The 15,085-nt window shown below is 31.6% G+C and overlaps 2 protein-coding genes across 2 annotated transcripts; both read right to left on the reverse strand.

Moving 5' to 3' along the window:
* Positions 1-1,498: 1,498 nt before the first annotated feature.
* On the reverse strand, positions 1,499-4,736 carry LOC112006065 (U-box domain-containing protein 51-like). The gene is made up of 5 exons (XM_065774647.1): positions 4,230-4,736; positions 3,333-3,457; positions 3,067-3,185; positions 1,666-1,868; positions 1,499-1,582 (listed from the first exon to the last, which is right to left on the reverse strand). The coding sequence occupies exons 1-5, from the start codon at positions 4,405-4,407 to the stop codon at positions 1,509-1,511; spliced, it is 699 nt and encodes a 232-aa protein (XP_065630719.1). The 5' UTR covers positions 4,408-4,736; the 3' UTR covers positions 1,499-1,508.
* Positions 4,737-11,423: 6,687 nt separating this feature from the next.
* LOC112006066 (pollen receptor-like kinase 4) lies at positions 11,424-14,600 on the reverse strand. Its single transcript, XM_065774644.1, has 3 exons — positions 13,811-14,600; positions 12,684-13,286; positions 11,424-12,378 (listed from the first exon to the last, which is right to left on the reverse strand). Exons 1-3 carry the CDS (start codon positions 14,499-14,501, stop codon positions 11,744-11,746), a joined length of 1,929 nt encoding a protein of 642 aa, XP_065630716.1. The 5' UTR covers positions 14,502-14,600; the 3' UTR covers positions 11,424-11,743.
* Positions 14,601-15,085: the final 485 nt, after the last annotated feature.

Below are 15,085 nucleotides of genomic sequence, written 5' to 3' on the forward strand. Positions count from 1 at the left end.
AACAAAATACCACTTTATCCGTTACCTTGTTGAAGATAAATTGGTAATACTTGAGAAGATTTGTAGATCTAAGAACTCGACAGACATGTTGACTAAGGGTGTTACTATTGAGAAGTTGAAACTGTGTGCAGCTTCAATTGGTCTTCTAGCTTGAGGACAGGAGGATAAGTTGCAGGGATGAGGGATTGTTTCTTGAAGGATAGCGATTTGATGTTGGTTATTGAACCAGTCTCCAAGTGGGAGATTTGTTGGGCTTTGTGGAGCCTAATTTTGTTTGATCCGGTTGGATGACCCGACCCGACCTGAATAATGTTACGTGGATTTTAATGGGAGATTTACTGAGGCTTAGTCCATGAGCGCTCCGGCTTGGGGTTGCCCCCGGGAAAATTTTTTTGGCCCGTTTAGCCCATTGTGGAATCGCCTTTTGTAATTAGGGTTTTTTAGTGTGGTGTTGTTGCCGTGTTTTGATATATAGAGAGAAAATATTGTAGCCGCAAGTTGTACTCTGTATTCTTCCCTGATAATAGTAATATCCCTGCAACTCCGTAAATGTAGGCAAATTGCCGAACCACGTAAATACTATCTCGTAGGTGTGATTGCTTTTTTTTTTCTTTGGCGTGTGTTTTCTCTATTTTTTGTTTCTCACAGGTTGGAATTTTGGTTGAATTCCCAACATACATAACTTTTTCACTACAAATTTTATAATTTCTGTTGATCAACTCAGCTATGTCTATTGTGTACTACTCACAGTTGACCAACTCCACAATTATAAAATTTATAGAATTTAAAAAAAAAAAAATTGTGTCTTTAGGCTAGGGTGGCGTGCGAGAGCCCATAGATATATATATATATATATATATATATATATATATATATAAACACACAATATCTAAAAGGTAATAAACAATTTTGCTCTGATACGTGTCNTTCCACATGAAAAATAACGTGAGGTAGCTCAAATTCAACCTGAATAACTGTAAACAATTCTAAATTCTATAGAGCTTTAGAAAAATCCCATGAACTTCAGCCTTCTTCTTTTCAAGTCAACAGAATTCTTTGATTGATTTAAATATTAAGATTTCATTTCTTTGTCGAGCCAAATTTACCCCTTGAAACCATGAAATCCATTTTTACTTTGTCAACAGATAGTAGACAAATATCTTTATCCATAACACTAAGTATGAGTTTGGATACAATGGTTAGTTGCGGCGCGTTTTAGGCTTGCGTTTTCTTCCTTTTTTTTCTTTTTCTTTTTTTGGCCTGCTTTTTTGACTTTAAGGGACAAAATTTATTGTGCATGTACTGTGCGTGCACTATTTACGCACTATTCATGCACTGTTCATACATTAAAAATATTTAAAATAGGTCCCACAGTACTATTTATATATTTAAAAATTATTTTGCTACAGTGTTTTCAGCAACAATCAGTTTTTAGCAACTTTTAGCAACAATAAGTGCTATCCAAACAGACCCTAAGGTGTTAACAAGTTTACTGCAGGATATCATTCTCAATTGGGGAGATTTATTATGACTAACCTGACTGGCTCATCGCTTGAGTTATGAGGCTTAAATGACGTCCTGTCTGCTACACATAAATGATAGATGTTTGTATCAGTACTTAAATGAAGACAAGTTGAGAAATCTATATAATTGAGAGAAGTAAACCTCTTAAGTTCATGGTACGTTTGGAGGGTGAGGCAGGAGGTTTGCTGTTTATATTCTGAATATGTTCAAGTAGTGGGGAAGTATAGGGGGCTTGACGAGAAGCATTTCGAACTGAAGAGACCTTCCCTTTTGAGATCACATATATAGAGCAGAAATCTGGTGCACCTTTTGATACAGTGCTTGGAACGCTTGATGACTTGAATCTGCATAAGAAAAACAATTGAAACTAAGTATACTAACAATAGTCAATGCATCTATAGCCTCATCCAATTATGGATTTATTTTCTGAAATTCAGCTTCATATATTCGCTCTAAAATGTAGGTCACACAATTAATTAGGATAGCTGATTAGAGTGATGAGTCTGCTACATCAGTTAAAACTACAAAGAAAGCATGGTGAAAGTATTTTTCACTGTATGTGATTCATACATAACAAATAAAACTACATTGTTCAATTGAAGGATGGGTTACTTTTTTAAGTTTGAGTAGAGTGGATATTCTTTCTGAATATGTACTTGCCCTTTTGTTGTTGTTTGATAGTGAACTTCCTACAAATCCAGAAATATTTTTGGCAAAAGAAAAAATGGTGCTACTGATTAATTTGTTTGGATCATATAGCTGCAATTAACTTAATCGTTTGACAATCTCAAACTGAGTAGATATTAGTTAACTTTTTATTAAACTAATCTACTTAATAATTGAATAAGAGAAGGATTATATTTTTTTTTCTTTCAATCAATCAATAATGCAATTTATTTACATTGTAATAGTTTGAATTAAGAATGAACATAAGGTACGTTGTTTTTTATTTCTCTAGCAGCTTGACCAATTTTCTCTTGCAATTTAGGAACCCTGCATTCCCACAATCAGATTTTGGAAATCATTGCTAATCATAGCTCTATCTCTGATCTTGGGACTTGAGATTAGTTTTATCAGTTAGGAGTTACCATCAGGTAAATTTTGTTGATGACTTTGTTATCTATCTACTACTTAAAAAATAAAAAAATAAAAATAAAAAGGCTATATTACTAGTGCTTCAGTTTGAACAGTTGAACTATTAATGATGTCTTCTTTTTTGGTAGTTTTCTGACTTCCAATTGTTCTGCTCCCTAGAGATCAATAATATAACTATAACTTCACTTATTCATGAGTCATAACATCAATTGGTTAATTATTGTGATTTTTAATTCCTATTTCCTTGTTTACTCAATTACGGAAGTGCAACACCTTGGAGAAACAAGGAATTTTGTGCATATCACAGTGGCATAATAATCCAAGGAAGTTTTACAAGCCCATCTAATATTTGAAGATATTATCTATTGACCTCTTATTGTCAGTTTCTTTCTTTTTTCTTTCCCCTTCTGGGAGCTTGATTATGTTAAAAGATTAGAAGGAGATTACCTCATAAATCCATGATGTGACGCACCAAGAACCAAGTTCTCTATTGCAGCATAGGAAACATATTCTGTTAATGCCTTTCCTATATCTGTGTCTTCGAGTAAGACATCGAGGCAGTTTATCTGATACAAAATTTTGTGCATGTCAATAATAAAACGAAAAGGGTTAGAAAAAAAAAAATAAAGAAGCTGGTATCATGAATAGAAATAAAACAGAATGGCATTTTCTCATGGCATAAAGAGAAAATAATGAGCAATGCCAAAACCTACATCTTTACGAGTACAGTAGCAGTGGAAGGTAAGGAATAGATCCCTAGTTTGCTTCTCAAGTTGTTTTCTGTGTGGCGAGGCAACTGCTTCGTTGCTATCACAAACGACAGCACGGTATCCCCCATCTGTACACACAAGTCATTATAGCTTGTAACCTTGTATTGAAGAGAAATTAGCTGCAATGGTAAGAACAGGCATGCAATCTTGCTAGTGTAACACCAAAAGCTTTTTTCAGATGTATTAAACCTTTTGAACCTATTATCTTAGTTTCTGCTATTACTGTTACAAATATAAATGTTGTAGAGCAACAAGGTTTTATCCAAATAAGAACACAAGGATTTAAATGTTACATATAGAGATGTATCATGGTGTATGCAGAATTTCCTTTTGCATCCAAAATATTTTAAATAGATATCAACTAGCAATTATTTTTTTTACAAATATTTGTCTATAATTATTATTGCACTGTAGTTATTTTCTTTGTTAGTATCATTGTGATCTGAATTATTACAAAATAATTGAGGAATCCGAAACCCCTATGAAATGCCATTCTATGGCAACTATTCATCCTCGGTTTCTGTATTCATCTATAACCGGTTATTCCAAACCGATTTTATCAGTTAAAGCATGATACAATTCCTTTTGCTTTATACTTAAATTTTCCAATTAAATTCAAATTCAACCATATGGCTATATTGACCAAATACAACACAAACACTTTAAGCTCCCAAGACAATTAAATTCAACCATGTGATTCATTGGTCAATGCAATCACATGGTTGAATTTAATTGGAAAATATAAAGTATAACACTTAGGAAACTGCATTTAAGTTTTGCTCATAAACTTAACATGTTAATGTGTATATGAGAGAGAGAGAGAGAGAGAGAGAGAGAGACATGGAGATGAGGATGCTCTATGAACAACATGGATTAGAACGACAGTTTGGCCCTTGGAGAGAAGATGGTCAGCAGCCCATCTGAGAGCTTGTTGGCTCCCTTTGTCCTTGTCTATGGCAAGTGCAACCATCCCATTTCCTTCTGTCTTCTTTGCTCCATGTAATTTTGGAAGCCACATTTTCTTTCTTCAACACAAAACAAAAAAAAAAAAAAAAAAAAAGGTTCTCTATCTGTTAAAAAAACTCTACTCTGGACAATCTTAACTACCTTTCACAAACTATTCAAGCATAATCTTAAAATGTCAAAAAAAAACAAAAAAATTTGCTCATGAAACTTGACAACCCTTTATCTGTTTAGTTACAAAGCCACCTGAGAGGCTGAAAAATCTCTCTCTCTCTCTCTCCCTGAAAACAACAAATTCTGATGCCATGATATTGACCAGATCTTTTCTTAATTAATCCATTTTCTGGTAGATCATTCTGTTTGTTAATTTCCCTATTTTTACTCATCAAATGAGAGCCTATCACAAAGAGTTTGAAGAAGACAGACAATTAATTTAGAAAAATTAAAGGCCCCCATAACTCTTTCCCTCTCTTCCGTGAAGATTTACTAATATTGGTAGGTAGTCAAAAGCCTAATATTTGACTTTCCTGATGAGGCGTGTGATTTTGAGATCATGATAAGTTGATATTCTATGTATGTATGAAAATCCTATCTCCTATTTTAGTGATTCAGTTCATACTCTATCAATCACAACTTTTCATATGCTTTTTTTTTTTTCTTTTTTTATAATTTTTTATGGGATCTTCTATCCTTATAAATTAAGAAAAGTTTAAATTTTTAAAAAAAAATGAGACATATGAGATTATGCAGTCAGTGGAATTTAAAGTGAAACATTGAAAATGGGACAAAAAATTTTCATTCGATCAATCAATATTCTACATGGTCGGCCAGTAACATTGAGTGTGCTATATTTAGAGGCTGTCAAGTTTGAACTATTTCATTATGTGTAGCATTTTGTTTTGTCAAACTTAAAATGGCACGTAATATTTTTAAGTTTTACTATTATCGCTAACTTGTGCAGGAATTTTGCATTAATAATTTGATAATATATATGCACTAATAAAATAACATTTTTCCACTATCCAAAAGATTAGAAATCCAAAAATGTTATGAATGAATACAAAAGAGATATATTGTTACAAGGTAAAAATTCATTTATAACATGACACCCAATTTTGTTCTAGAGTAGATTCAAAGTAGATCGAATGAATTGAAGGGGACTGAAATGAGGCATGGAGCTAGGTGGGGATCCAAAAGGGCTTGAGCCCCACCTGACCTTAAATTTAAAAAAAATAATAATTATAGGTATTTTCTCTACAATTTTATATTTGGGTCCCTCTTCCAAAAATCTTGGCACTACCCTACAATTTTACATTGATTTCATTGTAAGAGCATTTGCATAAGTTATTGTAAAATAGCATAAGGTTCTAAATTTGCCCAAATAGCCCCAAAATACACCCACATCATTCTATGTATCATTGTACAAAAATACATTTATATTATAGTAATATAGTAAGAAACACTGATATTTTGTATTTTTGTCTTTATTAGTAGATTATTGCATTGTAATATATTATGAAACAATGATTCTGTGTCTTTAGCTTTTAAATATTAACTAGTCCTAGACGTGGGAATTTATAATTATTTTGTAATTTTAATATAATTTATAATTTATTTTCTAAAATTTGTTGGAAAAAATTTGTTCTCCCTAAAAGTTAAACAATTTCTAAAATTATTTTCATCTTTCTATCTCTACCAATATATCATTCTATTATTTTAGGTGTTTTTAATGCTTTTTAGGTCAAATTTGGTTCTTGTTATGGTTAGGTATCAATTAGGAGTTATTTTAGAATATATTTTCTTTTCTGTCAAGTTTTACGGAGCCCTGTAATAGGCCCCTAAGTATGTACACGTTTTTAACAATTATTCAATTAATAAAATTTAGAATTTTGTCTTTCTATTTTCTGGTGGATTCCAGATCCCTCTCGTGGATTCAAGGTTATTTTCAAAAGAAAACATGTTTTGTTTCTTGTTTTCTAGAGGTAGACGTGTTCTGCTTCTTGACGCTTTTGCATCTTACATCAATTGGTATCAAAGCCTTAACTTATCTTGGTCTGGTGGATGACGTATGAGACAGTAGCAATTCCAATGATAGAAAACTTAGCAAGTATTACATGACATACAGCTAGCGCTTACAAATATCTTTGCTAAAATGTCATCATTGGAGCACGGAAACAATAGGGATAACTATCGTGTAGACATAACTCACAAACAGCCTATGCAAATTTCATATGGACCTTATAAAAGAATTACAAGTTTTAATGGTTATTTTTATAAAGAAGTTTTCTTGGTTGGTTACTTGATCTAGATGATTTATTTGACTTTGAGAATATTTATTATGAGCGAAAAGTTGGACTTGCTTTGTATAAACTTAGTGAGTATGCCTTATGTTGGTGGGAACGAGTACAATCTGATAGAATCTGATAAGGTAAAGACAAAATTTGTTCATGACCAAGGATGAAAAAGATGTTTGTTATCAAATTTTATCCTTTGGATTGTGAAGAAATCTTGTCGTATACAATACAAGATTATTATTGGCTAAGAAGTTCACACTTAAATTATTTTAAAGAGCCATATATTCCACCACTAAGAGAAGAATTACATATTGAAGAAAATACTTTTCTTGAAGAATATGGAAGATTTTAGATTTCAAAGATGAACTCGATGACGAGTTTGTTTCAAGTGGAGGGGTTTGATATAGGACAGAATCTACAATTTAATTATTTTGATTTATTAATCTTAGTATTTAATTTGTAATTTTCGTTATTTTAGGTTTAGAGTTACTATTTCCTTGTTTTTAGGTGCTTTTAACGCTTTTTAGGTCAAATTTGGTTCACGTTATGGTTAGGTATCAATTAGAAGTTATTTTAAAATAAATTTTCTTGTTTGTCAAGTTTTACGGAGCCCTTTAATAGGTCCCTAAATTTGTACACGTTTTTTAAGAATTATTCAATCAATAAAATTCAAACTTTTGTCTTTCTATATTCTGGTGGATTCCAGATCCTTTCTCCTCGTGGATTCAGGGAACCCTCGTGGATTCAAGGTTATTTTCAGAAGCAAACATGTTTTGTTTCTTATTTTCTAGAGGTGAATGTATTCTGCTTATTGACGCTTTCAAGGAGCCCTTTAATAGGTCCCTAAATTTGTACACGTTTTTTAAGAATTATTCAATCAATAAAATTCAAACTTTTGTCTTTCTATGTTCTGGTGGATTCCAGATCCTTTCTCCTCGTGGATTCAGGGAACCCTCGTGGATTCAAGGTTATTTTCAGAAGCAAACATGTTTTGTTTCTTATTTTCTAGAGGTGAATGTATTCTGCTTATTGACGCTTTCACATCCCACATCACTTTGTCATGAGAGAATGTGAGAGAAAAATAAGAAATTTATAGAAAATAAGATGAAAATAAAAAGAGTAAAAATTATAAATAAAAATATATATATAGTAATAAACACTAAATTATTCAAGTCATGGTATGTACTAAATTAACATTATATTCTTATATACTATGTTTATAATATAACAGGACAACAACTATGAAATCAAAGAGAAGAAAAAAGTTAACAACTTAAAAATACAAAACTTAATTATATCAACCCAAAGTAAAGTTCCAAATAATACAAAAATTGATCAACCTAAAGTGAAGATGCAATAAAAATAAAAATAAAAATCTACAGGAAAAATGAAATAAAAAAATATAGAGAGAGAAATTTTAAAAAAAATTGTGTGCAAAAACTATGCATAAAATGGGAGAGAGAATTGTAGATATAGTAATATGATAAGAATAAGAAACACCAAAAATAAAGGAAGATAAAGAGACAGAGGAAAATTAAGTGATATTAAGATAGATAATAGTGAGGAGAAGAAAGGTAAAAGGGAGGGGAAAAATTAAAGAAAGTGTAACAATATTTAAGTTAGGAAATTAATAAGAAAGAAAAAGAGTTAAAAATAGGAGAGAGGGAATTGGAAAAGGTGGCTAATGGGCCGCTAATGTGACTCAACAAAAGAGTAATATATATATATATATTAATAGACAAAGTTGAGAAAAAATCTAATTAGATTTTAAATTAAAATTCAATTAAAGTCTAATTTTACGCCATGTGTTTCATCTAATTTAAATTTTTAAATTTTCGTGCCAATTGAGTTAATTTAGTGTAAAAAAATTTCAATTAGAGTTTAATTTTGAAACATGTGTCCCATCTAATCTTAATCTAAGTTTTTCTAATTTTTGTTCCGAATGAGTTAATTTAGTGTGAAAATAAGGAGTCCAATATAAATAAATCATAAAAAAACATAATTATATATCTAGCTAACTCTATATATAAAATTAGAGAAAGAGTTTGAATGATTTTATATTTATGAGTATTTTATATGTATAACTAAAAACAATTCAAATTTATAAGTTATTTATGTAATATACCATGACTAGGTACGATCTATTACTAATTAGGTAATATATGTGTATGTGTGTGCGCACACGCTTTTTAAAACTAAAGTTTAGAGAAAATTCAATTATAATCAAAATTGAATTTTGCTTTTGTTAGCTTTCCATACAAATTAAATTGTTTAAATTTTTGCTATTATTTTTTCTCTAAACTATTGAAACTCAACAAAAGAGTAATATATATATATATATTAATAGACAAAGTTGAGAAAAAATCTAATTAGATTTTAAATTAAAATTCAATTAAAGTCTAATTTTACGCCATGTGTTTCATCTAATTTAAATTTTTAAATTTTCGTGCCAATTGAGTTAATTTAGTGTAAAAAAATTTCAATTAGAGTTTAATTTTGAAACATGTGTCCCATCTAATCTTAATCTAAGTTTTTCTAATTTTTGTTCCGAATGAGTAAATTTAGTGTGAAAATAAGGAGTCCAATATAAATAAATCATAAAAAAACATAATTATATATCTAGCTAACTCCATATATAAAATTAGAGAAAGAGTTTGAATGATTTTATATTTATGAGTATTTTATATGTATAACTAAAAACAATTCAAATTTATAAGTTATTTATGTAATATACCATGACTAGGTACGATCTATTACTAATTAGGTAATATATGTGTATGTGTGTGCGCACACGCTTTTTAAAACTAAAGTTTAGAGAAAATTCAATTATAATCAAAATTGAATTTTGCTTTTGTTAGCTTTCCATACAAATTAAATTGTTTAAATTTTTGCTATTATTTTTTCTCTAAACTATTGAGAATTTTTTTTATAGTGTTTCTATTTATAATACGAAAATATTGAACGTAACAAATTGTAATTAAGCTAAACGATTCCATACACCTATCCCAACTCAATTTAGGAGATACTATTTGACCAATTTATTATTTTATCTTATGTCATAATTAGTAGAATTTCAAAAGCAATAATTGTGAATTTATATTGTATATGTAGTATCCAATAGTGATTTTCAAAACTATATATGTAATAGAAATGTAATAAGAAACTTGCATAAAAAATATCATGAAAATTTTAAGAAAAAACTATTTTAACAACTTCAAATAATCTAGTCGAATTATGTCCTATATGTTAAAACTCAAACTAAGAGCAATAGCATCAGTCAATGCAAAACTTCTATCTATTTTATAAGAAAAAACCTACTTTTTCTATTTTACACACCCACTTTTACAAAACACCCACATTAATTTATCTATTCTACACATTTATTCAATAAAATATTCATTTCTTTAACACTGTCATCTCTCTCACAGACCCAACACAACCCACACAGCCACCATCATCAAGCAACCACCATCATCAACCCAACCATATGAAATCCAAAAACTCATTCAACCTAGCCATACGAAATCCCAAAACCCACTAATCAAACAAAGAATAAAAAATGGATCAAAAGCCAAAAGCCATAGATCCAAATGGCAAGAAGGTAATGGAGCTCCAGCTAGAACTCACCGAATCTGGAACCAATATCACTTTCTTGGAGCTTCTGATTACTGAGTCAAGGCCTTGGATCAACGATCCAATGATTGGAGAGGCTGAGAGAGTCAAGGCCTTGGATCAACGAAGGCTCATCAAATCAACAATAGGAGAGGCTGAGAGATCGAAAAGGCTAAAAGAGTCAAGGCCTTGGATCAACGAAGACTCAAGAGTTGAGATGAGAGAAAGAGAAAGCTCTGAGCCTGAGAGAGTTGAGATGAGAGAAAGAGAGAGCTGAGATGAAATGAGAAAGAGAGAGTTGAGATGAAAGTCAGAGGTACAGAGAGGAGAGAGAGGAGAGAGAAATAAATATTAAAATAATAAATGGACGAACTACAGTAACCATGCACGGTTACTATAGTAGATGTGCATATTTGCACACTCTTACACTGATTGATGTGGGCATTTTTTTGAGTAAAATGTGCAAAATCATACACTTTTTGTATCATGCATGATTTTTCAACCGCTGATGCGGTTGCTCTAATATTAATAGCACCACTACAATTTACCATTATCGTGCGTAAGCAAGGGTTAGATACTAGTACTGATAAATGTTACGCTTTAATTTTAAATATATATATATATATATATATATATATATATATAAACAGATTAAAGATACATCTAAGAAAACAATTTAATATATATATATATATATATATAAACAGATTAAAGATACATCTAAGAAAACAATTTTTGACAAACTGCTTATGGTTTTATTTGACAAATAATCTCTATGTACTCGATATAATTTTCTGCTGAAAGAAAACAGATATTGACATTTTTGTACATGTATGTGGAGGACCTTGGAAGTTGGAAGGTTTCTATAAATCGGCCTAAGACCATCGTGATAGCTAAAATCAATTCATGGGCTTGAAGTGAATACAATTTGAGGTGTTACAACATGTGATTGTGCAGTTTACTAGCTTTGAGTTGCAATAGCTTTCCCAATTGCGCTAAAATGGATATAGCGTGGTGCAATACAAAACAACATCATTTCCATTTCCATTTCCATAGATTCCATTTTACAGTTAAAATTTTACTTCTTTTTTTCCTAGATGTAACATTATATAGGATACACTTTCATATTTATATATAATATTTAATTTGAAGCATAAAATGAATTCATTTCTAATGTAAAATAATTAGTACATGGACATAACATATCTAACCTAAGGTAAGGGAGGGAGAGACAGAGAGAGACAGACATATTGTGTGTAATCCTAACTAGTTCTAAAAAAAAGGTCACTCTTTACACAAAGAAACAGAAGTCATGATCCAATTCCTACACATTGAAAACCAACTTGTCCAAAATAAAAAATAAAAAGGCAAACAAAAAAACAAGTTGATATTTCATTGTGTGTCCATCTCCTGTTCTTCAACATTGGGAAGCCAAAAATATGTGATCCGATCCCTGCAATATATTTGTACGTTTTCATTTGTGTTTTACATACCTCTAAAATTATCCCCATCATTGGTAACACTTGATATATATTCACTATCACCATCTCCCTCTTTAAACTCTTCAATCATTCGAACAACCTCCTTAATATCTAACCTTCTCTCCACATCCTCCTCACAACAACTCAATCCAATCTTCAAAAGCTTTAAAATTTCACTTTTGCTGTTCGTTGCTCCCCCCATTTCTAAATCAAACACATCACTCACCAGCTTTTCCTTAATCATTGTGTTAACCCAACTCGCTAAATCCGCATTTCTATCATGAGCATGTGTGAGATAGTTCTCTGGGAACTTGCCTGTTAAAATCTCCAATATTAGTATTCCAAAACTCCATATGTCAGTCTTCTTTGTTATGCGGCCATGTTGTGCAAACTCGGGTGACTTGTAAGCCATCATGATCTGTTGAACAAGGTCAAGGTTGATCACTGGGGATAGAGCATAATCAGCTAGTATGGCATCCATGGACTCATCTAGAAGCACATTTGAAGATTTTAGGTGTCCATGGGGTATAATTAGGCTAGGGATGGCATCATAGAGGTAAGCCAACCCCCGAGCTACACCTTTGATTATTCTCAAACGGGTTGGCCAATCAAGTGCTGGCTTGTCTTCATAATGATTGCCTAAACAAACAAAAGAATCCATACGATTGATGTCACATCAACAATAAAAAGAAAAAAAAAAAAAAAAAAAAGAAAAAAAAAAAAGAACTTATAAATTACTTTATAGTTTCCTGTTTAAAACTTGATATATTAGTTTTTCAAGTTTATGTAATAAAAATTGTAGTAATAAACATCATGTAAAGCATGGAGAGATTTGATTTTAGAAAAGAAAAAAATAATTGTAATAAGTAATTTAGTATTACAAAAAAAGTAACTGCCAATAATCATAATAGAGTAATTCCATTTTGATAAGAGAAGAAACCTACCATGAAGGACACTAGCTAAGCTACCATTCACAACAAAGTCAGAAATCAACAGCTTCTCTTCTTTCCTATAATAATAGGCCACAAGAGGCAGCAAGTTGGGATGACTCAAACTTCCCAGCCTTGTCATATGCTCATCAAACTCTTCTCTTCCCACAATGTTCATATGCTTGTACCTCTTTACAACCACGACTTGATCATTCATTATCATAGCCTTATATGAAGACCCAAATGTGGCACTCCCTAAAATCTCTGCTGAGGCTCTAAGCAGGTCTTCCAAATCAAACTTCTCTCTGTCATCCCTAACAAATGTCAACTTCCCATGTTCAGACTTCACCTTATGTTGTCCAGTGTTCTCTTGTACTTTAGGTTCCACTGGTTCTGGTCCTTCTGAATAGGAAATATCAAACCTGTTTTCGTCGTGCAAGGTTGAGGTTCGTTCTAATGGTTTCGATTTCTTTTTAAAGTAGAATATGAAGATAACTGCAATAATGACTGCTGCTACAAGAACTACCATTACCACAATAGAAGTGATTTTAAAAACTGACAACTTCTTCCCGCCTTTCTTGCATGATTCTAGAGGTGATCCACATAGATTAGCATTGCCTGAATTTTTCTCCAAAAAAAAAAAGAATCAGATTCCATAGTGTTGCTAAGAAAAATTAGAGTAAATTATTCCAAACAAAAAAATTAAAGGTTATGTTTCACACAAGCAAGTATAACATGCATGGACATTCTTTGATAGGTGCTTTTAAGGCTCACACTCCACAATATGGTAATCACCTATTGGTGTGCATTTACTTATCTACATGCTTGAAGGGCATTACAACCATTGGCAATAAGTCATCTATTATGGTCATGAATTGATTCTAAATGGAAAATTAACCAACATGAAATTAAAGTTAATGAACCCCAATGGGACAATTTAGTGGTTTTAGATCTTGTGTAATGCATGAGATCCCAGAGGAATTTCTTCATGTAGTTATTTGGTACATATGAGATGGGAGAACTACTCATACCAAGGACCACTTATATCCTCTAAAGAGTCCTAAACACCCACATTAGCACCCAAAAAAAAATAATAATAAATAAATAAAAGTTAATGTATATAACTCTAAAATATAAATTACCTGAAAAAGAATTGGGATCCATATTGCTTAAGCTGGCAGGAATTTGACCTTCCAAATTATTGTTAGACACATTAAACTTCCTCAAACTCTTCTGTAGAAAATCAGGTATTTGGCCTTCAAATTTGTTTCCATCAAGTGACAACACCAAAATATTAGGCAAGGCAGCAAGGGATGAAGGAATTTTACCCGTAAACTCATTATTCGCCAACAAAACTTTCTTCAAAGATTTCATACCGACAAAGGCATCATCCGGAATCTCTCCATTGAAATGATTAAACGATAAGAACACCGATCTTAATGCAGTAAGTTTGTTGAAACTAGGCATTGAACCAGCAAAGGTGTTGTTCATGAAGCTTACCGTCCTCAAATATTGCAAAGAAACAAGTGCATCAATATCTATGTTACCCATTAGTCCCATGTTTTCAAGCTGCAAACCCCGAACATATCCCTTGTGACATTTAACACCAATCCAGTTTCCTCTATTCTCATTACAAGGGTTTACATTAGGATCCCAATTGTTAATAGCTCTTGTATTTGCTAACGACTCCTTGAACTTTAAAAGGATCTCCATGTCTGATGCCCCGAAGGATGTCATTACCATGCAAGATTGCATAACAATAAAGGTGAACAACAAGAATGTTGATCGTGTCGGTGCGCGCATAAGCCTAGCCAGGCGCGCACCCATCAACATTGTTGTAGCCTGAAGATGGTGCAAATGAATTGAAGGCAGGTTTTTGATTGCATGAGACCCTCTTTTCTTTCCCTGTTTCTTGTTTCTTGTTTTTTTTGTTTTATGCTCATTTTTTTGGTTTTTTGTTTTAATTAATTAATTATTTATTTATTTATTTATTTATTTCCTACTGTTTCTTTCTTACTGGTGGTAGGTGTGAAATTCCAAAAACAACAAATGGTGGTAAGGAAAATGAACGGATTAGGATAATAAACTAAAGGTAGGTGAAATTTTGGCAAGGTTTTTGGTTAATTTTGCATGCCAGCCTAGGGATGTTAATTTTGTGTTAAGAGGATGTGATTGGGTGTGGGAGAGATCTAAGGACGGCCCTTGAATTTTGATATCGTTACAAAAATGTTTGAGTATTTTTCTCCTTTTTTCCATTTTTTTTTTTTAATTTCTCTAATAATAGGTAACCATGTAAAAATAGGTTTTCTTTATATAATAAATACGATAGAATTTAAACTTATGGTATTCAAGTAATAATGATTGCTAGCTCTTATCATCAAGTTAAAATATCAATTGGTTTTTTTGTTTACGCTGGA

This window comes from Quercus suber, unplaced genomic scaffold (genome assembly GCF_002906115.3).
Source record: "Quercus suber isolate HL8 unplaced genomic scaffold, Cork oak 2.0 scaffold_95, whole genome shotgun sequence".
Lineage (NCBI taxonomy): Eukaryota > Viridiplantae > Streptophyta > Magnoliopsida > Fagales > Fagaceae > Quercus > Quercus suber.